Raw genomic sequence first — 27,574 nt, forward strand, 5'->3', positions numbered from 1 at the left:
GTGCACTGATGCCTTTGCTGTACACGTTTGGTGTGTGTGCGAGAGTGTTTTGGGTGAATGGAAGCTTGCGCTGGTGTTTTCTTTACTATATCCATTGTGTGTATAAACGAAGCTTGCAATACTGTTCTCTATGATGTATTTATCCTGTGTGAGTGAAGCTTGTAGCACTCCTGCTGTGTATGCGTCTTGTTTTGAGTGAATGGTGCACTGATGCCTTTGCTGTACACGTTTGGTGTGTGTGAGAGTGTTTTGGGTGAATGGAAGCTTGCGCTGGTGTTTTCTTTACTGTATCCATTGTGTGTATAAACGAAGCTTGTAATACTGTTCTCTATGTTGTATTTATCTTGTGTGAGTGAAGCTTGTAGCACTCCTGCTGTGTGTGCATCTTGTTTTGAGTGAATAGTGCACTGATGCCTTTGCTGTACACGTTTGGTGTGTGTGAGAGTGTTTTGGGTGAATGGAAGCTTGCGCTGGTGTTTTCTTTACTATATCCATTGTGTGTATAAACGAAGCTTGCAATACTGTTCTCTATGTTCTATTCATTCTGTGTGAGTGAAGCTTGTAGTACTCCTGCTGTCTATGCGTCTTGTTTTGAGTGAATGGTGCACTGATGCCTTTGCTGTACGCGTTTGGTGTGTGTGAGAGTGTTTAGGGTGAATGGAAGCTTGCGCTAGTGTTTTCTTTACTATATCCATTGTGTGTATAAACGAAGCTTGCAATACTGTTCTCTATGTTGTATTTATCCGGTGTGAGTTAAGCTTGTAGCACTCCTGATGTGTGTGCGTCTTGTTTTGAGTGAATGGTGAACTGATGCCTTTGCTGTACACATTTGGTGTGTGTGAGAGTGTTTTGGGTGAATGGAAGCTTGCACTGGTGTTTTCTTTACTATATCCATTGTGTGTATAAACGAAGCTTGCAATACGGTTCTCTATGATGTATTTATCCTGTGTGAGTGAAGCTTGTAGTACTCCTGCTGTGTGTGCGTCTTGTTTTGAGTGAATGGTGCACTGATGCCTTTGCTGTACACATTTGGTGTGTGTGTGAGAGTGTTTTGGGTGAATGGAAGCTTGTGCTGTGGCTTCTGGCTATGCTGCACCTGTAATATGTGTGACTGAAGCGTGCACTGCTGCTACTGCTGTATCATCCAATGTCTGAATGAAGGTGTCAATCAATCAATTCAAATTTTATTCGGAGGCACAAAACATCCATAAAAGTAGCTCGCGGTACATACAAACTTTAGGCTACATTACATAAAATGTGTGTATATCAGTACAATAAGCAGCACAGTATATTGCTAAAACAACATGGATCTCCATGCACAGACAGCCGGTTTTAAAAACGACCCAATGTGCAAAACTGCCTCTTCACTGGTTGATAACAATAAAAATCTAAAAGCAGGTCTACATTGGACAATATGTGAACGATACTTTTTTTAAAGGGTTTAAAAAGAGTCTAGTATACATGGCATAACATTTACAAAAAAAACAGAAAATGAAGCATAGATTGGGTGGACACGCCATCACAGGGATACACTTTGACTTCAAGATTAGGAACAAAGTCTGAAGGAAAACATAGCTAGTACTTCTGTCTATCTGATCTAAAGCGGAAGAGCAAGGAGAGTTCCCAACAGCCACGTGCACATTGAATATTTCTGACTTGTTCAGATCACTCATCACATTTGGTTACCCTGTCAGATTCCTTATCCTCTGGGATTCAGCCTGTTCGAAGAATACACCGGCTACAGTTTTCCTATTCATGCTAGTACTGAGTAGAGGATCCCAAAAAATCGAATGTAGCCCAACTTTCAAATACTCAGCTTTCACATACGCGATCCAGGGAACTGACAGACCTTTATCCAGAGACAGACGGTCATTTATAATATCTCTAGAGAGAATTGCCTCAGTATTTTGCCAGATAGATAGACACAGTAAAAGAGGCCTTAACATAATCAAATCCGTAATATAGCAGAGTCCGCGTTCCTTGTGGCAAATAAAATGTGATAAGAATGCACACAAGGATGGCTAGGAGAAGATTTAAGGACCTGCGTGGGCAACCTCCCCACTCTTAGTAACTATCACAAAAAGAACCCACAGGCAAGAGTCTGAGATACAAGTGGACTTTGTCAACCATGTACTGGAGGGGGATCCCTTTTAAGGACGGTTCCCCTCACACACCAGAGGTGTCATGCTTCATCATAGGGGTGCCTCTTCGAGTGAGAAACCTAGTCTAGACGAGGGCTACAACCCCCTCGCTGCAAGGGAAGAGCACAGGGATGTTTTATGTTTGAGAGGAGGGTTGTTCTAAAACCCTATGTGAAAGTGAAGTGCAGTGCTGGAGTGAAAAGTGGTTAAAACTGGCTACAAGGTCAGCTATATGGGAAACTTTGTTCAGATATCTTGTGATAGGATTAAAAACAAATTGCTAGTAATGCAACTGCCGACATTAGGGACAACAGCATTAAAGTATGATGCACATGTTTCAGCCTTTGGACTTATAGAGTATCGTGGCCTTCATCAGGATCGACATTTAGCTACTGCAATAAGTGAATCAAATGCACCTATGTAATGTAATGGCACTTGTATAGCGCACGAATCACCATGAGACATCTCGGCGCTTGTACGAATACCGCTGAGGAACCCTTCCTGGCCTTCCCCTGTGAAGTGCCCACTCCTGGGCACCCCCAAGGTGAAGCCAGGCATCCTAGGGTTGTTGGGGCCGTTGTTGTTGGGACCTATCAATAGATGTCAAATACTAAATAACAACAGTGTTTTATACTGGACCAGTGGTCCTGTAGTTTAGTGAAACCTGTGATAAAAACAAAAAGACAACGTAGTGCGCTATTAAAGATAACAGGCTAAGACCTGTGTCACATGGTTATACCACAACACAACAGACAGTAACTACAGTCAAAACAATGGACGTAGTGAAACCATTATATCCACATGACACGTGATTGAAGGATGGGAGACTCACCCACAGAGGTAAAAAAACTGCTGCATGTGCCCTGGGCTATTAGCCAAAGGTACATATGCCAACCCAACCTAATAAAGAAAGGTGGTGGCGTTAAAACAAGAAAGAGGTAAATAGGATAGTGTAAAGTTAGGTATACGAGACCACTGAGGAAAGAGCGATCATCAGCATGAGTTGCAAAAGAACAAATGTGAAAACTGGCCTGCACAACTGGTTTCTGCTGTGGGGAGTTAGGAAATCAGTAGGTAAGTCACAAAGTGCGGACAAACCATGTAGAATGGCAAGAGCGTAGAGGGGGCTGAACCCTCTCATAAGTGACTCAATGGTGATGGTCCTCTTGGATGTCGCGTTACAAGCAAGGACCACGGAGGCGGTCTAACAACTGTGTACCAGGAGGAATCATGTGTGTCGTGTCCCACTGACACAGATGGAGCTATGCTGAGAAGCCCACTTGCATGGTGAATAAAATGTGATGCCAGAATAGGGACATATAAAAGCTTTCTACATTACAGTCTGTATAGCTGAACATCTTGGCCCCACACATAGCAATCGGCAATCATTGTGATGAATATGCCTGTACCAATGGAGCCACAGCGCCGCCCTGATGGTTGGGGAAGTCTGCTTAATGTACCGTTTGCCGCTAAAGATTCAGTGGAGCGGTGCGCAATGTTTGCCGACCATGAACCATAGTTAGAGAAAATAACACCTGGGTAAGAAAATGTATTATTAATACTTATGGTATGGGCGGCAACCATCCTCTTCGAGAGGGGTCTGCTCTTAGGGCCAGAGGCCATAGGTGGGATGTGGCCGCGTTTGTCTGTGAGTCAAGAGAGGCCACAGAGTCCACACATGCGTTCATCCACTGGTGCAGAGCCCTTGGTGTGCGTGCCATGAGCACTGCGGTATCTGTCTAAAGTAGCGTGGGCAGGGGTTTACCTTTAATGAGGGGCACAGCGGGAGAATGAAGGTGTCACTGCTGCTGCAGAGCCTGCTCCATCAATTAGTTCAGCTCTGTTCTGCTTGTTTCGTGTGTGAGTGAAGCTTGCTGTGCTGCTGCTGGTGCTTATCCCTCGTGTGGGTGAAACTGGCTCCTTCTCTACATGTTTTGGGTGCTACGGAAGCTTGCACCATTCACTGCCTGCAGTTTGTAAAACATGGATGCACACTTGAAACCAGCTGATGTATAACTGTATTCCTCACACTTTGTCCATATTCATTTGAGCAGATGCTTGCAGGTGGGGCCCAGCGGCACTCATGTTTGGAGACCAGATCAGCAACACCTTTGATACTCCTAAATAGCTGGTGCGATGTGTACTCTTGGGCCGCGTCACAAATCAGGACAACGACCCACTGGACACAATAGTCTCCCCAAATGAAGAATGACGGGCTCCCGGCACGGTAACACGGGTTCGAGCTACATCCAGGATAAAAACGATCATTAGTTATATCATAGATACAAGATTCCTGTACCTATCAGTATTGATTCTTATCAACGGCGGCAGGCCACTTTTTTCTTGCTTTTGGAACCAGGCACGTTGTAGCAGCGTCACCCAATGCATGATTTAGATTTTCTGTTACCTGCTACGGTACCCGCCTCGAACCACGTCTACCCTTTGTACTTCACTAGTCATTTACTATTCCACATCAACATCACAGACCTAGCCCTGACAAAGTTACAACACGTAACGAAACGCGTTGGCTGTGTATGTCCTTTTTGGTATAATTACCTAAATAAAGAAAAGAAAATTCAAGATTACGAGTTCCTGCGTAATTCCTTTGAGTGCGCCTTCCATTCTGTCTTTAAATATGGTTGTTGTATCTGTTCCCAGGGACAACGGGCACGGGAAGTGTGCTGCACCATCTTTACTCTCATTTGGACTAGTGTTTTGGTTGTGCTAAACCTTGGTCTTGTTGTCCTGTTGCTTCTGTTAACAAGTCACACAGACCATGCCTGTTACTGGGATGTGGAGAACATACATACCTGTTACTGGCATGTGGACATCATGCATACCTGTTACTAGCATGTGGACAACACGAGTACTTGTTACTGGCATGTGGGGAGCATGCATACCTGTTACTAGCATGTGGACAACATGCCTACCTGTTACTAGTATGTGGACAACATGCATACCTGTTACTAGCATGTGGATAAAATGCATACTTGTTGCTAGCATATGTTATGTTATGTTATGTTATAGTGAATTTGTAGCGAGCACTGTTACTCTTGAGTGTCCTGGCGCAGGAGAGAGCTGGGGTAGAGACAGAAGTCAAATTACATGGTCTTACTGAAAATATGTGTTTTTAGATGCTTTTTAAAGAGTTAGAACTCTTGTATAAGTTGGAGGTTAGGAGGTAGCACATTCCATGCCTCAGCTGCTTTGACAGAGAGTGACTGGCCTCCCAGCTGCACTCTGCGGAAACGCGGGATGATCATCCGGCTGACAGAAGCAGATCAGAGATGTCGATTCGGAACATAGAAGGCAAAGCGCTTCCTGAGATAGGTAGGACCATGTCCATGCAAGTCCCGGTGAGCCAGAGTAATAGCTTTAAACTGCACTCGCTGAACCACAGGCAGCCAGTGAAGTTCCCGTATGTATTGCAGCGCGCTGGATCTCCTTGATGTATTAAAAAGGAGTCTAGCCGTGGCATTCTGAATAATTTGGAGTTTGCGCAGAAGATAACCAGGCATGCCTATGAACAACGCATTGGCATAGTCCAGCCTCAACAAGATCAGGGCACGGGTAATCATCTCTTTGGCAACTCTCGGGAGCAGCTGGACCATTTTTCTGAGTGTTTTGAGGGTACCAAAGCAAACTCCCGTCAGATTTTTTCCATGCTCGCTAAATCGTAGGTCCTTGCTAAACAATACCTCAGATTTTTCGCAGGTCCGCCCTCAGAACGCGGGCTAGGGAAGTAAGTTGGCCATAGGCAGTTTCTGAAGTCCGAAGGAAACTGGCCATACAGGAGGACCTCCGATTTATCCTCATTGCATTTGTGAGAGGCCTGGGCCAGCCAGTGAAAGACTGCAGCTAGGCACGTCTCGGCGGTGTCTGTGTCCAGGTCCGAGCCCCTCCAAGTAAATAGCAGCTGAGTGTCTTCAGCATACGCTATTACTTTGGCTCCCAGCCCCTATGCCAGGTAAACCAAAGGGGTTAAGTATATATTAAATAACAGAGGACTCAAAGTGGAGTCCTGCGGAACCCCCGTTGTCAGGTTCCTGACAGAGGAGGCACAAGGAGCCATGCAGACCTGCTGCGACCGGGAGTCCAGAAAGGATTTGACCTGATCCCAGACCAAGCCCGAAATCCTGATAGCAGATAGCCTGGCCAGGAGCAACTGGTGGGGTACCGTGTCGAAGGCGGCAGAGAGATCGAGTAAAATCAGGGCCGCCCTGCCGCCCCCGTAAAGACACTCTCTGATAGCCTCCGACATTTCCACCAAAGCAGTCTCCGTGCTGTAGGCAGATCTAAACCCCGACTGAGCAGGGTGGAGAGCACCTGATGCTTCCACGAACGCCTCAAGCTGCCGAAAGGCCACCTTCTCGCAGACTTTTGCCAAAGCTGGTAAGAGCAAGATAGGCCGGTAGTTGGCAGGAAGGAGAGGGTCGAGTGAGGGTTTCTTCAGGAGGGGTAACAGTTTAGCCTGTTTCCAATGGACCGGTACCGAGGCGGACTGAAGGGAAAGATTAACAATGTCCACTACTGCTGGACAAACCCCCTCGGCTACACCAGATAGTACCCGAGCCAGACAAGAGTCTGCGGGAGAGCCAGACTTAAGAGTCCCAAGAATGGCTAAAATGTCTGACTCGGTAGTGGGCAGACATGAGGTGAGCCGGGCAGAGACAGCGCACAAAATAGGGGAGGTCTCCAGGGAGGGGGTCTCCATAGTTCTGGAAGGTGGGCCAACACTATCCTGAATCTTTAGAATCTTGTCAACAAAAAAGGTGGATAGCTCCTCACACCATTCCTGGGATACAGGTAGCGAACTTTGTTCTGCACAGGGAGATAGGAAGCTCCGGACAATAGCAAAGATCTCCTTACTATTGTTCAGAGCCAGCGCAAATCTCCCGGCAAAGTAGTCGTTTTTTGCCATCCTAATGGCCAAATAGTACTCCCTCTGTGCCAAATGCAGGGTCGTCTTTGCTGACATACAATAATTCTTGTGCCAACAGAGCTCCAGCCTCTTGCACCCCAGTTTCAGGTACCTGAGCTTAGAGGAATACCAGGGTTGCAAAGGGAGAGAGCGCGGAATGCTACTACTATTAGCCTTGGAGCTGGCACTGACCCCCTGACTGATCCAGTGATCGAAATTGCCCACCGCCCCTTCTAAATCTGAGGCGGGAGCCGGACGAGACTGGCTTAAGGCCATAGTGAGGGCAGGGAGCTTAATCTTCCTGGATTGTGGAGCGGGAAGTGGGACAGGGTATCTACACGTCCTCCCATACGGCCAGGAGAACCTAATCAGGAAATGGTCGGACCACGTTACAGGCTCAGCATCAGCGACTTGGATGGGGAAGTTGGAGCAGACCAGGTCGATGAGATGGCCGCCCACATGAGAAGGAAGCATCACATATTGAGTCAGCTGGGCGAGGCCCAGGGAATCCAAGAGAACCCTCGCCTTTGGAGCAACGCTTTCAGAAGCGGTCGCTCCCCATGCTCCCTGGTCTCCTGTGGTATCGTTGGGCTGCGCTTAATTGCTTAGCGCTTTACAGAACTGCTGCCTGCTTAAATTGAATAGCACTTTAACCCTGACTTTTACATTGCTCGTTTTTCCAGTCTTAATTTGTTTTGCTCATCTGTGCATTGCTCGCTTTGTGCCGCTCACATTGCTTAGCGCTTTACAGAACTGCTGCCTGCTTAAATTGAATAGCACTTTAACCCTGACTTTTACATATCTCATTTTTCGAGTCTTAATTTGTTTCGCTCTTCTGTGCATTGTTCGCTTTGTGCCCCAACCTGTTTCGGTTTTGCTTTTGCTGCCATCTTGTTTGTTGTTGTGCCTCGGAGCCCGTCCTCTACACCCCGCTCCCGCCTCCCAGCTGCTCCTCCCTCCCTCCGCCCCCCCCACTATCCACATATGTCAGATACTTTTGCGCGCAGCGTTCATGCGCAGCGGACGCGCCCCATGCGCGCCGAAGGTGCGCCAAAGGTAAGCCCGTCTACGGCTGTCGGCGCCTGGACCGCGCCCAGCGCCAGACCCCCTGGCCCCCGCAAAATCCACTCCGCCCGCATAACATAAGACGCCGCAACCCTCTCAGCCCTTAACCCCGGCCACCCACCAAACTGATACCAAGCCGCCCCAGGACACACCCATGGACCCTTCACCTGCCACTCCTGCAAGTTCGACTGCATCAGGACCCACACCAAATCCACAGACTCCAATCAGAGCTCCGACACTAACCACCTAAAGTGCATCCTGCTCAACACCGGCTCGGTCCACAGACACGCCATTGAACTCTGGAACCTACTCGACACTACATCGCCGGATGTCGCCTTCCTTACAGAAACCTGGATGAACGCTTCATCAGCACCCGACATCGCCATAGTCATCCCGGTCAGATACAAGATCATCCGAAAGGACCGCACCAACCAAACAGGAGGAGGCATCGCCATCATCCATAAGAACACCATCCGCATCACGACCAGCTACGACGACAACCTCTCTACCGCCGGACACCTTCACTTCCAGATCCACACCGAACCCAAGACCACACTCAGAGGCACCCTCATCTACAGGCCACCAGGACCCCGCACACAATTCAGCGAAGACATCACTGACTTCATCAGCCCACACGCCCTCCCCTCCGAGGACTGCATTCTACTAGGAGACCTTAACTACCACCTGGAAAAGAAAAACGACTGCAACACCACCACCCTTCTGGACAACCTGGCCAACCTTCAGACTCGAACAACTTGTCAATACCCCCACCCACTATGCCGGACACACGCTCGACCCAATCTTCACCTCCAGCAAGCACATCTCCTTCAATCACACCACAGCTCTCCACTGGACGGACCACAGCTGCGTTCACTTCAACTACAAAAAGACCACGACCCACAACCCCCCACAACCTATTCCCGAAGAAACTGGAACAAAATTACTACCGACCAGCTCTTCACATCGCTTCACCAAAACCCTCCTGCCAAAACATCGGACCCAAACCAAGCAGCCACCAACCTCACACAATGGATCACCCACAGCGCCGACGAACTAGCACCCTTGAAAAACCATCAAATCAAGCAAGGTAGCAAAAAAGCCCCCTGGTTCAACGATGACCTTAAGAAATCCAAGAAGTTATGTCGCACCCTCGAGAAAGCTTGGAGAAAAAACCCAACCACTGACAACCTGACCACCTTCAAGAACGCCACCCGCAAACACCACCAACTGATTCGATCCATCAAGAAATCAGCATTCAAGGATCGACTTGACAACAACGCCCACAATAGCAAGGAACTATTCAACATCGTCAAAGAATTTACCAACCCCACCACCGGCACCAACGACATCACTCCCTCCCAAGACCTCTGCGACTCCCTAGCCTCTTTCTTCTACAACAAAATCGCCGACATACATAACAGCTTTGAAAACCAGTCCGGAGACCAGTCCACTCCACCCACCTCCGAACTTAAACCCCCCTCCAACAACCTTTGCGCCTGGAACCCAATCACCACTGAAGACACCATCCGCCTGATGAACTCCATCCACTCAGGATCACCAACCGACCCATGTCCCCACTGCATTTTCAACAAAGCAGACTCCATCATCGCACCCCATCTCCGAGACGTCATTAACTGCTCCCTCAACTCCGCCACCTTCCCGGAAAGCTGGAAGCACGCCGAACTCAGCGCCCTTCTGAAGAAAGCCACAGCAGACCCCACTGAACTTAAGAACTACCGCCCCATATCGCTCCTCCCATTCCCTGCCAAAGTTATTGAGAAAGCCGTCAACAGTCAGCTCGCCGCCTTCCTCGAATGCAACAAATCCCTCGACCCCTCACAGTCCGGCTTCCGAGCCAAACACAGCACCGAAACGGCCCTCATCGCAGGAACAGACGACATTCGAACTCTACTGGACAACGGAGAAACAGCTGCCCTCATCCTACTTGACCTCTCCGCAGCCTTCGACACAGTCTGTCATAGCACCCTCATACAACGCCTCAGCAAAGTCGGAATACAAGGAAAAGCATTGGACTGTATCATCTCGTTCCTCGCTGGAAGAACCCAGAGAGTCCGCCTCCCCCCTTTTAGATCAGAGGTCACCGAAGTCATCTGCGGCGTACCACAAGCACAAGGATCATCACTCAGTTCCACCCTCTTCAACATATACATGAGTCCCCTCGCATCCATCGCACGCCAACACAACCTCAACATCATCTCCTACGCAGACGACACCCAGCTGATCCTCTCCCTCACCAATGACCCAAACACCGCCAAAACCAACTTACACGAAGGAATGAAAGAAGTAGCCGAGTGGATGCAGAACAGCCGTTTAAAACTGAACTCGGACAAAACGGAAGTCCTCATCTTAGGATCATCCCCCTCCACCTGGGACGACTCATGGTGGCCACCGGCCCTGGGAACCGCACCCAAACCTACGGACCACGCACGTAACCTGGGCTTCATCCTGGACTCCTCCCTCTCGATGACCAGACAAGTCAACGCCGTCTCATCTTCATGCTTCAACATCCTACGCATGCTCAAAAAAATCTTCTGCTGGATCCCCACCGAAACAAGAAAGACGGTCACCCATGCACTGATCACAAGCTGACTGGATTACGGAAACACCCTTTATGCTGGAACCACAGCCAAACTACAGAAAAAACTCCAACGCATCCAAAACGCCTCAGCTAGACTCATACTGGACATCCCCCGTCAAGCTCACATTTCCAGTCACCTGAAAGACCTCCACTGGCTCCCCGTCAACAAGAGAATAACGTTTCGTCTCCTCACCCACGCACACAAAGCCCTCTACGACCTAGGACCCGAATGCCTCAACACGCGACTGTCCTTCTACACCCCCACCCGCCAACTACGATCGTCCAATCAAGCCCTCGCCGCAATTCCGCGCATCCATAGATCCACCATGGGGGGAAGATCCTTCTCCTACTTAGCGGCCAAAACCTGGAATTCTCTCCCCACCCACCTCCGCCTTGTACAGAACCACCTCTCCTTCAGAAAGCAACTAAAAACTTGGATATTCGATAAGTAAAGTACCCCCCACCCAAGCGCCTTGAGACCCTCCGGGTGAGTAGTGCGCTATACAAATCTTTGAACTTAAACTTGAACTTGATATTAAAATCTCCTAAAAGGAGAAATTTAGGGTAGGGGAGGGCACCAGGGAGAATGATATCATCAAATGCCTTGAGAAAAGCTCCAGGAGGACATGGCGGACGATAAACCAGAGTCCCACCCAGTGTGAAGTGAGTGGTGATGGTGAGGGCAAAATCCAGGGCTTCCCCCTCCGCCCAATCCCCTATAGCTTCACTCGTGAGGGACCATGAATCCCTAAACACATCCAGCCCCCCCCCCCCCCCTCTCCCAGATCCCGGATTGGCCCTGGCAATTTTGTAGCCCCTAGGAATGGGGCACAAGACTCGTTGAGCCACGTCTCCGTAATAAAAAGAACATCCAATTTGGCATCTGACAACCGCTCCAAGGTATCAGACACATGCTTGACCATCGATCGTGCGTTAATAAGTGCTGCCTGTATCCTAGGTTCGTCGGAAACAGGGGAAGAGGGATAGGGCAGCTGGTTCCTAAAACAGAAATTACAAACCGGGCATGTCCTACGAAGATTGTCCAGGACATCCCACTGTCTACCAACATCACAACTAGAGCCCCTCAAGTTGAGCAAAGCATCGCAGGAGTAAATGATCTTCCTGTCTTACTTTTCACAGTCGCCCCTTTGAACATATAGGGGCCAGCTTGTTAGTTCACGTCAATGTCCATAATGTCCTGCACCTCTCTGTCATACATTGCTTTCATGTTTTCGCATCGAGTGTCCAAAGTCTTAGAGCACAGAGAATGTAAACAAAGAGAACACAGGGGTGAAATGCAATGTATCCCCAGACAACAGCTACATATTATTAAAATCGGAACTAAGAGGATCATCAATATCTTTCAACCCCATTCTTTTAATATGCCCTAAAACCAGTTTCCCAGTGTCCAAGTCTCTGGTTCTTGGTGGATCTCTTATGCCAGCATGTGGAGATGTTCAATTGCCTTGTAGACTGAAGGCGAGCTGTCAGTGACAAAAGTGCAGCAGCTGGCACCGATAATGCAGTATGCTCCTCCGCGGTCTGCTAGTACCACGTCTAGAACAAGACGGTTCTGTAAAGCTACCAAGTGGACCGCCTGAAGCTCGGCTGTGTTGTTGGTGAGGATGCCAGCTGTGATGTTCAAGGCTGTTTCTACTGCTAGGTGTCGGATGGCTCGGCTGTTTGCCATTGGGCCCCATAGCGGGACGAGTCCTCTTGCTGCATCAAGGAACTGGGATGCGGCGAGCCTGCTTGTTCTGTGTCTTTGGACCGCCTTTCTCTGTGATGGGCGGCAGATGCTGTGTAGGTTAGTGGCAGAACAAAGGCAATGTAGCAAGTGCCCTCCCAGCCCTTTGGGAGCCAGGTGTAGGCTTTGGTAATACAGATAAAGTACATGTTGGGTGATGCAACAAGTGAAGGGGGGTCGGCAGTGTTGAGAGTCCTTGTTATTTGGCAAAAGCTGTGACCTATGATCTTAGTCCCATGGCCTTTGATGCAGACAAGGCCTGAGACGTTCACCACAGATAGGGCCACTGTCAGAGATGCAGCAGTTTGTTTCTTCAGCTAGGAAAAGGTTGGTCTTGCTGGGTTGTGGTACACTTGCATTTCAATTCTTTCTTTGGCGGGAATGTTCATAGGAAAGGTTGCATTTGATGTCAGAGGGCAGAAGGGAGCAGAGTGTCTCTCTGTTTTGTTCAACCAGAACTCATTGTAAAACTGTTTGATGGTTCCATCAGAGGTGGCATTGTCTTTGTAGCTCTCTTGCAGGAGCATTAACCAGGCAAGGCAGGACCGATGAACAGAGAAGGGTGAAGGGATGAACGGGATGGAATGTTCAGTGGCATGAGGTAGCAACCCACAGATCCAACAGTTCGTGGCATTTGTGGCAGGATTGTGTTGGTGCAATAACTGTACGAAAGAATTGTTCCAGAACTCTCTGCGCCGTTCTCGGAGGCGTGGGGACAGTGACACCAGATAGTGTTCCCTCTCGGTGGTGGGTTGCACGGTGGGTGACATTGTCCAGTAAGCGGGAGCATTTTCTTCAAGGTACCAGATGGCAATAATCAGCAAGAGGCAGGTGAGAGGTGCTGCCATGAGAGTTATTGTCTTTGCACTGTGCAGCTTGGCAAGTTTGGAGTCGTCGCAGTGGTTCTTCGGTCGTCCGGGATCTTCCATCACCTTCAAGAGACTCGACGACTGGCAGGACCACATACCTTCGTCTAGCGTATCTCCCGGTAGCCTTGTAGTGTTAGCTACCGATCTGATACTTTTGATTCAGTTAGTGGCCTGCTTTGTTGGAGCACTCTCCTTTCGTTGATCTCAAGTTGTACCCCTCCTTGGATGGTACCGTGGGGTCAGAATACTCTGCCAATTCAAGTGTCTCTGTTTGTGGATAGCAACTCAGGGCTGGTCGGTCTTTGTTCAGGAGCTCTTCCTGGCTGTTCACTTCTCCGAGGGCCGTCAGTGTTGGAGGTATCCTTTTGCAGTGGTGCGCATGCACCCAGTTTTTCTTTCCTTCTACACAAAGGGCGGTTCACGTGGTAATCAGGACTTGCCAGGGGCCCGTCCACCTGGGTTCTAGACTCTTCGACTTCTGGAAATTACGGGTTAGCACGAAGTCCCCAGGTTTGATATCATGTCCTGGGCCCCTGGACACGTCTGGAATGGCATGCAGCACCTGTTGGTGAATAAGAGTTAGTTCACTCGTTAACTTGTACAGGTAATCAGACATTAGTATGTCCGGGACATCGTGGATGGAAGTTGGCTTTGGTGCCGCCCAAATGTTCATGGGTCTGCCAAAGAACACTTCATAGGGGGTCAGTCAGTGTTTTGTTGGGGTGGAGAGCATTGATAGCAATGCCAGTGGGAGAGCATCTGGCCATTTCAACCCAGTTGTGGCGACTATTTTTGCTAGCTTCAGTTTTAGTGTAGCGTTGTGTCTCTCGACCAGGCCCACTGATTGGGGGTGGAAAACGGCGTGGAACTTTTGCTTCACCCCCAACCCCTTCAATATGTTTTGTATAACTTCAGCTACGAAGTGGGGGCCATTGTCGCTGCATAAAATTCTACAAAGGCCATATCGGGGGAAGAATTATTTTAGTAACACATTCGCTGTGGCTAAGGCGGTGTTGTCGCTGGTGGGGTAAGCCTCCACCCATTTACTAAAACCGCACACGATCACCAGTACGTATTTAAGAACGCGGCACCTTTCTAGCTGGATGTAGTCCATTTGGAGGACTTCAAAGGGATGGTCGGGGACTCCAAACCCTCCCCGTGGCACTACGGTGCCGGTTGTGTTGCAGGCATACTATGCATTGCTGTACTAGTCGTTTTGCTGATTCTCGCTTTCTTACTGTTATGCCATACTCTGGTGATCAGTTCGGTCATGGGGGCAGATCCTATGTGTGCGGGTAAATGTGCCATGGTCAATATAGGGATCAGATAGGCATTTGGTAGCAGCCATTTGTCCCCGTCTTTTGTCCTCCAGCAGCCTTCCTCGTCTTTTAGTCCCACCCGAGTCCATTCAGTCAGTTCGTCCTGTGTGCCTGTCGTTTGTATGTCCCTTACAGTCGTTCTAGCATCAGTCCATTGTTCTGCTTGTGACCTGGTCACGTACATCCGTGTCGTGGTTCTGTCCTGGGCTGTGGTTCGGGTAGTAATGTCAGCTAGTGCGTTTCCCTGGCCAATGAGGTCAGTCACTTTCTTATGTGCTTGGCATTTAATCACTGCTAGCTGCTTGGGGAGGAGGACTGCTTCCGTCAATGCTGAGACTAGATCTCCGTGTAGGATGGGTGTGCCGTGTGATGTCAGGAACCCTCTTTCCCTCCAAAGGAGCCCAAAATGATGAACCACCCGAAAGGCATACTGGCTATTAGTGTATATGTTGACTGTCGTGCCAGCCGCTAAAATACACGCTCGTGTAAGGGCAATGAGTTCTTCTGCTTGGGCGGATCACTGGGCAATGCAGGCTGTTTCTAGGATGGTTCGGGCTGTGGTTACGGCATATGCTGCTGAGGTGGTGCCATCGGGAAGTTTGAGGCACAAGCCGTCTACCCATAGTTCCCTGTCTGGTTCTAGGAAGGCAGTGTCTCGGAGATCTACTCTACTCTTTGTCTGTTCGTCAGTGAGGGTCTCGCAATCGTGCAGTGGAGACACACCTGGGTCATTGTCAGGTATAGGTAAAAATGTGGCTGGATTGAGAGTGGTACATCGCTTCAGGGTGATGTGAGGTGCTAGCAGGGTCAACTCGTAACCTGTCAGTCGTGCGCTAGTCAGATGTTGGGTCTTGGTCTGGTTCAGTAGTGTGTCGACTGCATGGGGTACCAACATGGTGATTGGGTTGAGAGCACTATTCCCTGGCTCTGGCGAATGGATACTGCTGCAGCTGCCACAGCGCTCAAGCACGTTGGCAATGCTCTAGCTACTGGGTCGAGGGTGGCAGAGAAGTATGCACATGGGCGATGTTTGTGACCAATCGACTGTGTTAAGACGGACAATGCACATCCCTCCCTTTCATGAGTGTAGAGAAAGAATGGTTTGGAGTAGTCTGGGGTACCTAGAACAGGAGCTGAACAGAAGGCATCTCGTAATTCTTTGACTGCTGACTGGCATTCATGTGTCCAGGGGAAAGGTGAGGGGGTGTCTTTGGCTAGGAGGGAGAGAATAAGTTTCACAGTGAGACTAAAGTTTGGTAACCATTGTCGGCAGAATGAGGTGAGGCCTATCAGAGAGCGGACCTGCTTCTGATTCTTGGGAATGGGAGTGTCTAGGATTGTCTGGATTCTGTCGGGTGTGAGTCTTCTTCCTTCTTTCGATAAGAGGTGACCTAAATAGGTCACTTGTGGCTGGCAGAACTGCAATTTCTTTCGAGAAACTTTGTGGCCATTGTCCGCAAGGAAGTGTAGGACTTGGATGGTGGCTCTGACAGCTAGTGGAGTGGTGTCTGCTGCTAGAAGGATATCCTCCACATACTGTATCAACACCACTCCGTTCGGCAATTGAACTGCATCTAACTGTCTCTTGAGCGCCTGGTTATAGATGCTCGGGCTCTCTATGTACCCCTGGGGTGCTCGACAAAATCTATATGAGCGGGATCTTAGAGTGAATGCGAAGAGATAGCGACTGTCTTGGTGAATGGGTATGGAGAAGAAAGCATTTTTGAGATCAATAACAGTGAAAGTGGTAGCAGTTGACGGAATCAGGGTTAGGATGGTGGTGATGTCAGAAACTACTAGATACTGTGGTACTACTATTTTGTTTACTTCTCGTAGGTCGATGATAAAGCGGTAGGCCTTTCCATCTCCCTCTCCCTGTCTCTTTATGATTGGTAGAATGGGACTATAACAAACATTGCTCACTACCTCTACCACCACTCCCGCTTCTACGAGTGACTGTATGATTTCGGTCAAGGCTTTCTCGACCCTCTGGCGATATCTTGTACTGGGGTATTTTCGGTAAGGTTGCGTCGGGCTGTATAGTCACACGTACTTGGTCGATCATCATTCGTCCTACGTCAGAATCAGCTTTAGCCCATAGATGCGAGGGTAAAGTATCTAGTAGGGATGTGTCTGCTTCAGAGATGGGGTACATGTGTTGGGAGGGGTTGTCTCTCGAGAGCTGGTGATTGTCATATAAGATGGCTCGTACTCCATCTGGCGAACACCTGATAGTCGCACGGAAATGTTTCAGTAGGTCGAGACCCATAATGGCGTCTGGGGTGTTGGAGGAGAGAAGGAACGTCGTGTCAATAACATTGTTTTCCAGTTTGAAGGGGATTGGTCTGGACAAAGGGTTGGTGGAGAACGTACCGTCAAATCCTATAGAGGTTATGTGTGAGCCAGACAAGGGTGCCCGTGGAATCAGTCGTTTGGATAGTGCACTACGTGTTGCTCCTGTGTCTACTAAAAATGGTGACTCTGTGCCCAGGACCTTTGCGGTGACATAAGGGCCTTGCTGGTCAACATAGAGCTCGACTGGATCCCTCCCTTTCCCCTGGCTATCCAATGCAAAGTCATACATATTGTCGTAATCTGTCTGCTGGCACTGGTTCTGTCTAGGGCGGTCAAATGTGTTCACTCTTCCTGGCCTTCCTTCTCTAGCTTCATTCGCATACCCTCTTCCACGTCCTCTTCCTCCCTGTTCATGTGGCATTTCTCTCATCCCTCTGCCTCTACTAGCTCATAATAAGGCTGGGCACTGAGACTTCCAGTGCCTATATTCCTTGCAGAATCCACATTGGTCTTGTCCCAAGTCCTGTCGTCTTACATACGGTGTCACTGAGTCATTTCTAGGAGGCTGTAATCTAGGGATATTCTGTTGGTAACTTCCTTTATATGGTTCCTGTCCCACATTCATCTCTTGGAGATGGGCTATCATTACTCTTTCCTTTAAGTATTTCTTTTTCTTTTCTGTGGCCCTGCCATTTTCGTTTTTCTGATGCTCATCGTACTGAGCCATTTGGAGAGTAGCCGCTGGCTTAGAGGCTGCCCAACTACTTTTACAAATTTTTGGGATACCTCCGGTAGTAGTCCTTTTACATAATTCTGCATGAACAAGTAGTGTCCGGTCGCAGTGGACATGTCCTGTCCACTGTAGTCGGAGAACACTGTTTCGAATCGCGAGAAATACTCGGAGACATCCTCTTGGGGTTTCTGGCGGCACGCTGTCACTATGAACCAGTCTATCTTTTTCTCTGGCATCAATGTTTTTACTTTCTGCACTATTTTGTCGGGGAGGTCCAATATAGCTTTAACTGGTTTTTGGCCAGGATTTCGCTGTTTGTCTAATGTGTCGAGTTGTTCCCAGGTATGACCGAACAATTCCGAGTGGTTTATCTTCCAGATCTGCTTCCACACATCGGCCGGCAAACATAACCCAAAGAACAAGTCAATGTTGGCAAGTGTCATTATCGTGGACCCCAAAGCAGTACCTAGTTCGGTGTAAAAGGCAGTGGGATTCTTTCGTAAATCTAGAAGAGATTTACGGAATGTCAGGATGTCCTGTCTGTCCCATGGCTGATACACCCAATTGTACACTACCCTCCTTTAGCGTCCAGATGATTTATGTCGTCATGAGTCCCTTGTCCTCTAGGGGGGACCCAATACGGTGCAGCCTCTTTTATTGGCATCATGTTATCCAGTTTTTCCATTGGGGGAGTCACTGGCTTCGATGCTCTGTCTGTATCTATCCGCCCTTGTTCTACGAGATGGCGGAATACTTCTAACGTGGACAAGAAGAGTTCTTCTATCTCGCTGTCATTCTCATCTCCTATGTCCACTTTCTATAAAGTGCCATTAGCCTCGCTGGTCCTACATCTTGGTATTTCTCTTCATAGGCAGTGAGCGCATAGTAGCAGAAGCGCGCAATGAAGAATCGCTTGTGGCTCGCGTCATAAGAATTGCATATGTCTGTCACGTACTCTTCTGTTTCTCTCCTATATACAAGGGTTTTTACTATCTTATCAATATTTGCCCGCTCGTGTGTACTTAACCGCAGAATCCTGGGTAACCCCTTTTCTACTGGTCCTACTACCAGTAATGCATTCGTAGATGAGGCACTTGGTGCAAGTGGCTCGATTGGAGCGGAAACGATTGTGGCGTCTCCGCTGATATCTTGCTGTTCTTGTTGCTGTACTATGGGGTGGTTAGAGGCATAAGGAGGTGGCATGTGGATAATCAGGAGACACAATAAGAGGTCATTGTTTATTCTTTATTTAGCCGGTAACTCTGGGTACAGCGTTGAAGGCGTTCTAACAGGGCACTGGCCCGATAATTTCGCTTCTTGCTCTCTTTTATCGTTCTCTCTTTCTTTGATATCCTCTTCTAACTTTTTATAGTTCTGGTATGCAGACTTTTGTGTTTCTTATCCTGCCTGGCTTCATCTCTTTTCTTTCGTTGCATTGCTTTCTTTCGCCAGAGGCCGAAGTTGTCGAGCATGGCTTGCGTGGTTTTCTTTTTAAAGAGCGCTATTTCTAAGATTTCTATTTTACCGAGATCGAAAGATCCCGTCAGTGGCCACTGATTTACCCGGTCCTTTCTAGTATATTTGTGCCATAGTTTGCTGTAAGCAATGGTGGCAACTCCATATTTGACATACATGTCCTTGTTAGGGGTGCCTTCCGGCGGTGCTGGATGACTGACCTCTAACAAACGGTCCGGTCCAAAACAATCAAACAATTTTGAGAAGACAGGCATGACGTACAAGCGGTCAATATGAATATCTCAATAGGTCATGGACAAAGGTCCGCAATACCTGTCCTTCGCTGCCTGCAAAGAGGGAATATTCCTATTCTACGCTTGTTTGCAAGCAGGGAATACCTCAATTACTACCAATAACTTCAAAGAACAGAATACTAGTATTCAGGCGAACAATTTCAATACAATCAAACAATCAGTTTCTTTTGTTGTATATCACGACCTTACCCGGACCGTAACGGACAGTTTCTTCGGCGTCCCCTTCCAGCGCCCGTTTGTCCTCTCACACCAAAGATGCAGCGTTCCTGTAAGGTCCCAGTCAGGACTGCAGGTCACTCGAGAGAGGTCCGTTCGGAACCGGTGAAGTTCAGTTGATCGGCCGCCAGACGATGGTCTCTTTCAGGCAGGTGCACTTCCCGATCGTTTAGATGTTCACTCCGTTGTTAGGACCTCTCTCACTGGACCCACGTGTCGCTGATGGGCCCGACGTTGGGGCGCCAATTGATGAACAGCAGCGAGACTCCCAAGACTTTCGATGCTGCTTGGTGCAAACCATCTCTAATTCACCTTGAGAATAGCGATCAAAATAGCGAGGCAGGCGCTGGCAGTTGGAAGGCGAAGAACACGTTTATTTGCTCTAGAGGAGAGCACATCGCATTAGACACCGGGGATATCGTCAGGAGGTGCTCTAACTGCATTTCTGAGGCCTGGCCTTTTATATGTTTCTCTCATCACTTTATTGCATGGTCAAACATTCCTGGCGTTACTTTATTACATAGTGAAACATCCTTGGAATCCCTGCCTTAAGCTAGTTCTCACACAAGTCCAGTAGCAAATGTTCCTCCACCCTGATCTTACAGATGATCGATATCTCGCAGCTGGACATTCTGACAGGAACTAAAACATGTGGGATCGGTCAGATCAAGGGGTCGGGTCACTGATTAAATTCCGGCCCCTTTGTTGGTGAGGCAAGTTCTGTTGTTACATGAGCAATAAACAAAGTCTGCAGGGGTCGGTTAGCGCCTGGGGCCAGATTGAGTAGCCAGGTGCAGTGGAGGAGGTTATCAGGGGTGCCTGATTGCGCACAGGATGAAAGGACAAGTGGGTTTGGTGTGGGAAGTGGTTCTAGGTTATTGTCATGCTGACATGGTTTTACGACCCCGGTATGTGTGCTCGGGTTCAGTCAGAGCCCGGGGGCGGATGAGGGCAGCTGGGGTGATGTGCAGATGACCAGAAATGTGGGAAATGGCTGCAGTGACTAAAAATGGTTGCCACTTACGCGCTCGTAGGGGACTTCATTACACAAGATGGCGCCGGCAATGTTACTTTTTACAATAATGCACAGGAAATATTTTGGTGTCTCCCCTCCCATCTGTGGCTAAGACTGAGGGTTTGTTTTAGTGGGGGTAGCACATGTGGTTGAGTTGTTGCGCCGCTAGTGGGGGCATCCAATGGGCCTCTTTCACTGTATTTTGCACGCGGGTTGTCACTTCCCACTAAGTCACCTGATTCTGACACATCAAAGCCTGCATTTATATAATAGGAAAAACAAAACTTCAAGTACCAGCATGCATTGCAAAATCTTGCATGAAGCACTAACACCTGACATGGGACTGCTGAAGGCGTCCTGTGGGTGGACCTCCCTCGGTCCCCATATGCTAGTGAGGCGGCGGAGGGCACTTCGTCCCCCACATGCGAGGCTCATTCACTCCATGGCTGAGGGAACATGTTATTTGTTTTTCCATTGAGAGGTATAAGGGTTAAGGCTACGCCCACACTGGCCTAGTCTCTTGTCACCAGCTCAGGGCATGACGCCAGGGCATCGATCTTTGTTTACCTACCAGGTGCCAACTGAAACTGGGCTCCAGTCCTAATGAATCACCCATCCAACCTAGGCGGCTGGTTAATATGTGAACCAAGACTTCACTTCTGACAATGTGGTTGTATGTGATTTCATAGAAAAACGATTTCATGAAATACCTTTACTGAGAACTCATTTATCTAAATAATTTAATGGACATATTCAGGATGAATGGCATTTACCATTTCATAGAAACCAATCCATAAACTGTCTTTTGTATCAAAATCGGCAACAGCATACTTATTTTTAAGGTGTAAATTAAATGGTGGCAGGTCTTATTTTCAGAAACATTTTTATGTAAGGGGATATTATTTCAGAGTTATATCATTTACATTATTGAACAATTACTTTGGAGGCATTTAATTCTCTGAACCCTCCCCACCTAAAATTGCCATCCATCTCTGACCCCTGAAAATGCCTCTGCACGGATAAACTCCACCCCTCCTTGACTGCTAAACCCCACCCATCCAATGACCCTAAAACCCCTCCCCATACCTAAACTCCACCCATCTCTGGCCCCAACATACTTCTCATATCTGAAACTCTAAAAGCCCTTTCTATTCCTAAACTCTGCACTTCTCTTAACCTAAAACACTTAATTATGGCAAAACTCTACCCATTGTTTAACCCTAAAACACCTTTCTATGACTAAACCCCACCCATTCCTCATCCCTTAAAATCCCATATCCCCTATGAACTTCACTCAACCTAGAACCTTAAAAAACCCTCAGCACCCCTGAAACCACTCATTCATGACCCCTAAAATCCCTCACCACCCCTAACCTCTTGCACCCCTGAAAGCTAAAAGCCTTTTTGCTGATAAACTCCACCTATCCAATAACCCTGAAAACTCCACACAACAGACATAAACTCCACCCGTTCCCGAACACTAAACACCCTTCACCACCAGAAAACTATACCCGTCATTAAAACTTAAAAACACTCACCAGCCCTAAACTCCACCCATCCATAAAACATAAAAAACACCACCTCTTAACTCCACCCATCTCTGAACCCTAAACACCTCTGACCAGCCCTACACTTCACTCATCCGTGAACCCTAAAAACCCCTGACCAGCCCTAATTTCCGCCTATCTCTGAATCCTACAAATCTTAAAACCCCCTCATATCCCCTAAACATTACCCATCCCTGAGCCCCAAAAACCCAAGTACCCCTCCTACTCTTACACAAGGGTGTGATTTTGGATGTTTCTTAAAATTATCTTTTCACTAAAATGTTTCCTTTCATTTTCAATATATTTGTATTTCCGTAAAACGTCCAAAGTGCTAGACCCGGCAGGTGTGGTTTCAGGAAGTTAAAGCTTCACATATTATTTTACTTATGCAAAGTTCTTGCCAACATTCAAGTGACCATAAAAGGGTAGAGTGATTAGATTTTTAGTTTTTAAATGAGTTTTTCACCATTTTGAATCAGAACAAAATAATCTTACCAATATGTCATTTATTGGCAAACTCCTGAACCCTCTTCCTCCTACTCCCAACTTTCCCAATTAGAACTACTCCCCCTCCCTGCATCCTCTTAACAAACAGTTCAATGGGTATGCACCCTCTGTGTTGTGTTATGCCTTTCATTGGCTGGCGAGATTTCTAATGTCCATGTTGGTGGGTAACTGGCCATCGCCAGGAGTGTACGGCTCCTTGATCTCAGTAGTAATTTATACTGTTGATTGTCTGGTGCTTGAATGTCCTTGTGCACTACAAGTGGTGATGGTGGAGGTATGTCTCAGTGGATGGCTGATTGTTGTCTCTGCTGGTGTTTAAGGTTCCTGTTGCTCCTCTTGCTGTGGGTTTTTCCCCTTGTGGTTGGTATTTTCTCACATCCTGTTGGTTACTTCTGCTCCTTTGGGTTGACTACAGCTTCACCTTGCACGTGAGATATCACGCGTCTCTCCTCCTTACCAACTGACCCTTCTCTTCTTCTCTCCAAGTGTACTTCAAGGACTCCAGTCCAGGGCCACGCTACTTTGTTGACCCACAGCTAACTCGCTTCGGCCAGGGAGGAGGGCCAGCCTACTCCATACAGTCTCGCACGAAGGTCCCAGGTGGGCATCATGGACGAAGGTTTGTGAGCGCCAAAGAGGGGTCATTTCTCACTACACTCCGTGCAACATCTGGTAGTGTCACTATGTCATATGTAACACCAGAGCCGCTGGAATTATGCGATTTTGCTGCTGCAACATTTTCTGTATAATTATGGATTTGACACCTTTGATACATAATCCATCATCTGCTGCATAATCGGCAGAGTTTATCAAAAACATATTTTCCAGCTCAAACAGATCAAATGTTACTAAAAAACTGCAGCCCGTGTTGCAGTGCAGTGGAACGACCTTCCCAAAGGGCGACTAGTCACCTTTTTGCTGCTTATTGCTGTATTTGAGTGTTAAATTGTTAATAATGAGGTGGAAGCTTTGCCCAGTGAGTGTTACGTGCCATACTATGACAAAATTTGCTGCACTGTCCCGCATAATTAGCATTTTCTTGCCACATAATTTGGTCATTTATTGCCGCATAATTTCAATGGCCCCACCTAGTGGTGTCATCTTCTTTATGCCTTCAACATACACCTCCTTCTGACATCACCTCTATCCTTCTTTTGCAGTTTTCAAGAAGACGGTGCCAGGGCCAGGAGTATACAGTCCTGAAAAGGCTCCTGTGCTGACCCACCAGCGCCCGCCTACATACACCATGGGGTCCCGGACTAGATACCGTGTTGTGGATCCTGTACCAGCTCCCAACAGCTACCATCTTCCCTCACTGCTGGGCTCCCAAGTCCCGAGCAAGACCTCGACACCCAGCTACAGCGTGGCAGGCCGTACCCGATCTGGGGGGTACTCTGAGGACCTGGCGAAGACCCCTGGACCTGGACACTACAACAGCACGGAGCCGGGCACCTACAAACGTCGCGGGCCAGCCTACTCCATGCTAGGACGTCATAGTGCGCCAGCCAGAAGCAGCCAGACGCCGGGGCCTGGCACACACAGCCCTGAGAGGGTGACCGCCACCAGGGCACGGGCACCTTCTTTCTCAATGGGAGTGCGTCACTCCGAGTTCATGACCCCTCTTATAGTTGACGTCTCATATTGACTCTGAAGATATCTCAAGTGGCCACGGGTTTTCTGCGGTCGTTCTGTGGGACAACATCTGGTGGTGGTTCCTGGAGTCAGGAGGGTTCGTGCTGGTGATCTCTTTCGGAACAGAGCAGCCATCCTCTGGAATTCTTTACCAGCCCATATTCGGGGGGTTCACTAACTACCTTGAATTCAGGAAATCTCTAAAAACCTTTCTCTTCCCCATTCCGTAGGTACCCGGGCCTTTTATGTTCTGTCACCTCTCTTCTGGTTAGTGCGGGACGCCTCTTTGCTGGGGCAGCTGTTGCGCTTAATAAACCCGTCAACATAACATAACATGTCCCAACAATACTGCATCCCTGCCTTGTTCACCTTATCGCACCACCCTGTCTCCTGACCAGTAAGAAAGCCGCAATACACACTCCGCGTGCCTTACATTGCTAGGGTTGGCAATCAAGAGCATACTGATTTACATCTCTTATCACTTTCAGAGCTCCAGCTAAGTCACCTCCATCTGTGAATGCCAAGGCCCCTCAAGCAAGCATGAGCGGATTTTGCGGATTGGCAATCCGCGAATTTTGCGGATTTGCGGATTCGCAATCCGCAAAATCCGCGAATTCCCGCGAATTTGCGGATTTTTTTTTTTTTGTGTTCGCCCGTGTTTCTGCCAGTTCGCGAGGGTTTTTACAATTTCGCAATTTGCGAACTTACCTGTCGGGTCGCAAGTTTTGCGAACTTGTTGTTTCTACGTGTCCAGCCTGTTTGGGACACTCTTCTTCATCACTGCCACTCTCTGTCACCACTGCCACTCTCTGACTACTCATGCCACCCTCTGGCCCACCCATGCCACCCTCTGTTTCATCACCACACCCTCTGGTTGTTCAGTGTACATTATTTTCGGCAAAGCAAAGCACACCTTCCCTGCCTCAAGTGACCTGAATTAATTTGGGGCTGATTAATGTGTCACAGAATATTTTTTTAGCTGGCACCTGCTTCCTTAGTGCGCCCTGATTAGTGATCTTTTGCACTTGCTAAGTGCTTTCATTGTTGCAAAATTAGTTACAACACCTGCCCTGCCCCAACTGACAATAATGAATTAGGGGCTGATTAATGGATTTTAACTTCCAGCCTGGCTCCTGCTTGTCTCCCTTAGCTGTAATTCAGGACCTTTGTGGCATATGTGTAACTATTCTGAGGTTCAGAGCAGGGTCACATAATAGTTTCAACTGGCAACTGAACTCTGGAGGGGCCCCTCAGGAAGCACTACAGGAAATGGCTACTAATGATGTGCCTGAACTTTTGAACCTGGTAAGTAGTTACTTTCAGTTTTGCTAAGATCGTATTTCTGCAATTTTGCACTTATTTGCGGGGCGCGAACTCACGCGAACAGTGCGAGCAGCGCGAGCAAAATCCACTGCTCGCGGATTTGCGGATTTTGCGGGAAATTCGCAAATCTCGCGGATTGCGGATTTCCCGAAAATCCGCAAAATCCGCGAGCGTAACGGATTTTCCGCCCATGCTTACCCTCAAGCTGAAGGGGGGACAGGTGGACATGTTTCTGCTTAGGGGGGATATGGATAGATCTGACTATGGACACTTTTCAGACTTCCTCCCTTCTCATACCCTCACACTTGTCCCAAGGAGAGATCTGAGCTTCAGTGGTCATTTGGTAACCAGAGGACCCTGCTCCAGCATCAGTGACCGGATTGTGAGGCACTGTGCCTCCAAGGCCCTCAGCCCCCAGATACCCGTGCACCACGAGGCAGTCTGTCAACAAATGGCCCACCAGTCGCATACTTGTGCAGAGTTGGACACCGGCCAGATGGTAGCGAGTCCAACTCAGACACAGAGAGGCAGATATATTAGTGGGCCACTGGTGGGGGGGGGGGGGGAGGGGGGGGAAGGGTCTGGTCATGCACAGTACATAAAAAGCCAGCTCTGAAAGACTGTCCGCTGCCCACAAGAAGAGACATGCGGGTCCCCATGGTGCATTTAGGCCTTAGCAAAATGTACGTAACGCTGGTGTTATCTCACATAATTTTGGTAATTTTCCATTATCCTTGTTAAACAAAATTCTCAAAGTTATTTAACTGGGCATGAGCAAGCATTTCATGCTACACTATAGTCCAAAATGTCGATTATGCATTTGACATAAATATGTGCCATTTAAAAATTTTTTTTTTTTTTGCATAATTACATAAAAACAAATTATACCGGTTTTGCACACCTCTCGTTTTTACACAATCCAGGCTGTGCAGGAGAAGGGTGCAAGGTGGAGTCGGATATCTGCTCTCACCAGGGTAACATCTAATAAACATCCCTAGTGTTTCATGAGTGGGTGGGACTTTCACAAGATGAGATATGAACTATGATTGAGACTCAAAACAGTTGCTGGGGGGAGACTTTGATCTGCAGAATACACACCGTTGTTGACACCCCCTTCCTTAAGAAGGCACAGATTTGAGATAACCCAGCCTAGCCAGTGCTCTTTTTAGGTCGCGCCTAGGCAGTGCATTCGCTGTCTCTTCAAGACATGCTGTATCCACTCTGTGGGCTTACACACCGCCCATTTCCTTTTTCTACCTCACTTCGATTGTCATTCAAAAATACATGTGCGCTACTGGAAAATCCTTCCTCTTTGTCTCTCCTTTTTGTGATTTGTTTACTCTCACAGAGCCCTGCCCAACTACTGGTAACTTTCTTATCTGTTCATGTCCGGGACTATTTTTTAATTCCTTTCCTGCTGGTCTTTTTCGTGGCAGCTTAAAGGCATCCAGCCGCTACCGTGCTCCCTCATCCCAGCAGCACTCACTCCAGGTTTCGTCAGTCAACAGTGCTGTAATTATTGTTCTTATCTCCTCACATAGAATATTTTTAAATATCGGCACAGATTACGAAGAGTGTCCATGTCATGGTGTTACTTCCTATTACAGAACTCGCGTTGACTGTTTTAGTACACGCAAGGCCGCATTCCCCCAAAAACGACAAGGAAATATTACCACGGCTCTCCCTGGCTCAGCTTGAGAGCCCATAGTATAAAACCGACTGCTTTCTGCAAACTTGCCCCATAATGCTTTGCGTGGTCTCACCTTTAAAAGGCCTTATAGTCCATATCTCCGTCTGTGGTGGTCCCAGGGCCACGGGACCACCACCAAATTGTTCGGCACAACATGGCCTTGCTTCCCTTGTCACCTTCTAGGTA

General features: G+C 48.2%; 1 protein-coding gene across 1 annotated transcript in view; it reads left to right on the forward strand.

Moving 5' to 3' along the window:
• CIMAP1D (CIMAP1 family member D) overlaps positions 1-24,680 on the forward strand; it is a 119,404-nt gene extending 94,724 nt beyond the window's left edge. The window contains exons 3-4 of the mRNA XM_086946546.1: positions 23,230-23,343; positions 23,904-24,680. Of these exons, the coding sequence (XP_086802672.1) occupies positions 23,230-23,343; positions 23,904-24,388 (599 nt within the window). The 3' untranslated portion in view covers positions 24,389-24,680. The remainder of the gene's footprint in view (positions 1-23,229; positions 23,344-23,903) is intronic.
• Positions 24,681-27,574: the final 2,894 nt, after the last annotated feature.

Source organism: Lissotriton vulgaris, chromosome 12 (genome assembly GCF_964263255.1).
Source record: "Lissotriton vulgaris chromosome 12, aLisVul1.2, whole genome shotgun sequence".
Lineage (NCBI taxonomy): Eukaryota > Metazoa > Chordata > Amphibia > Caudata > Salamandridae > Lissotriton > Lissotriton vulgaris.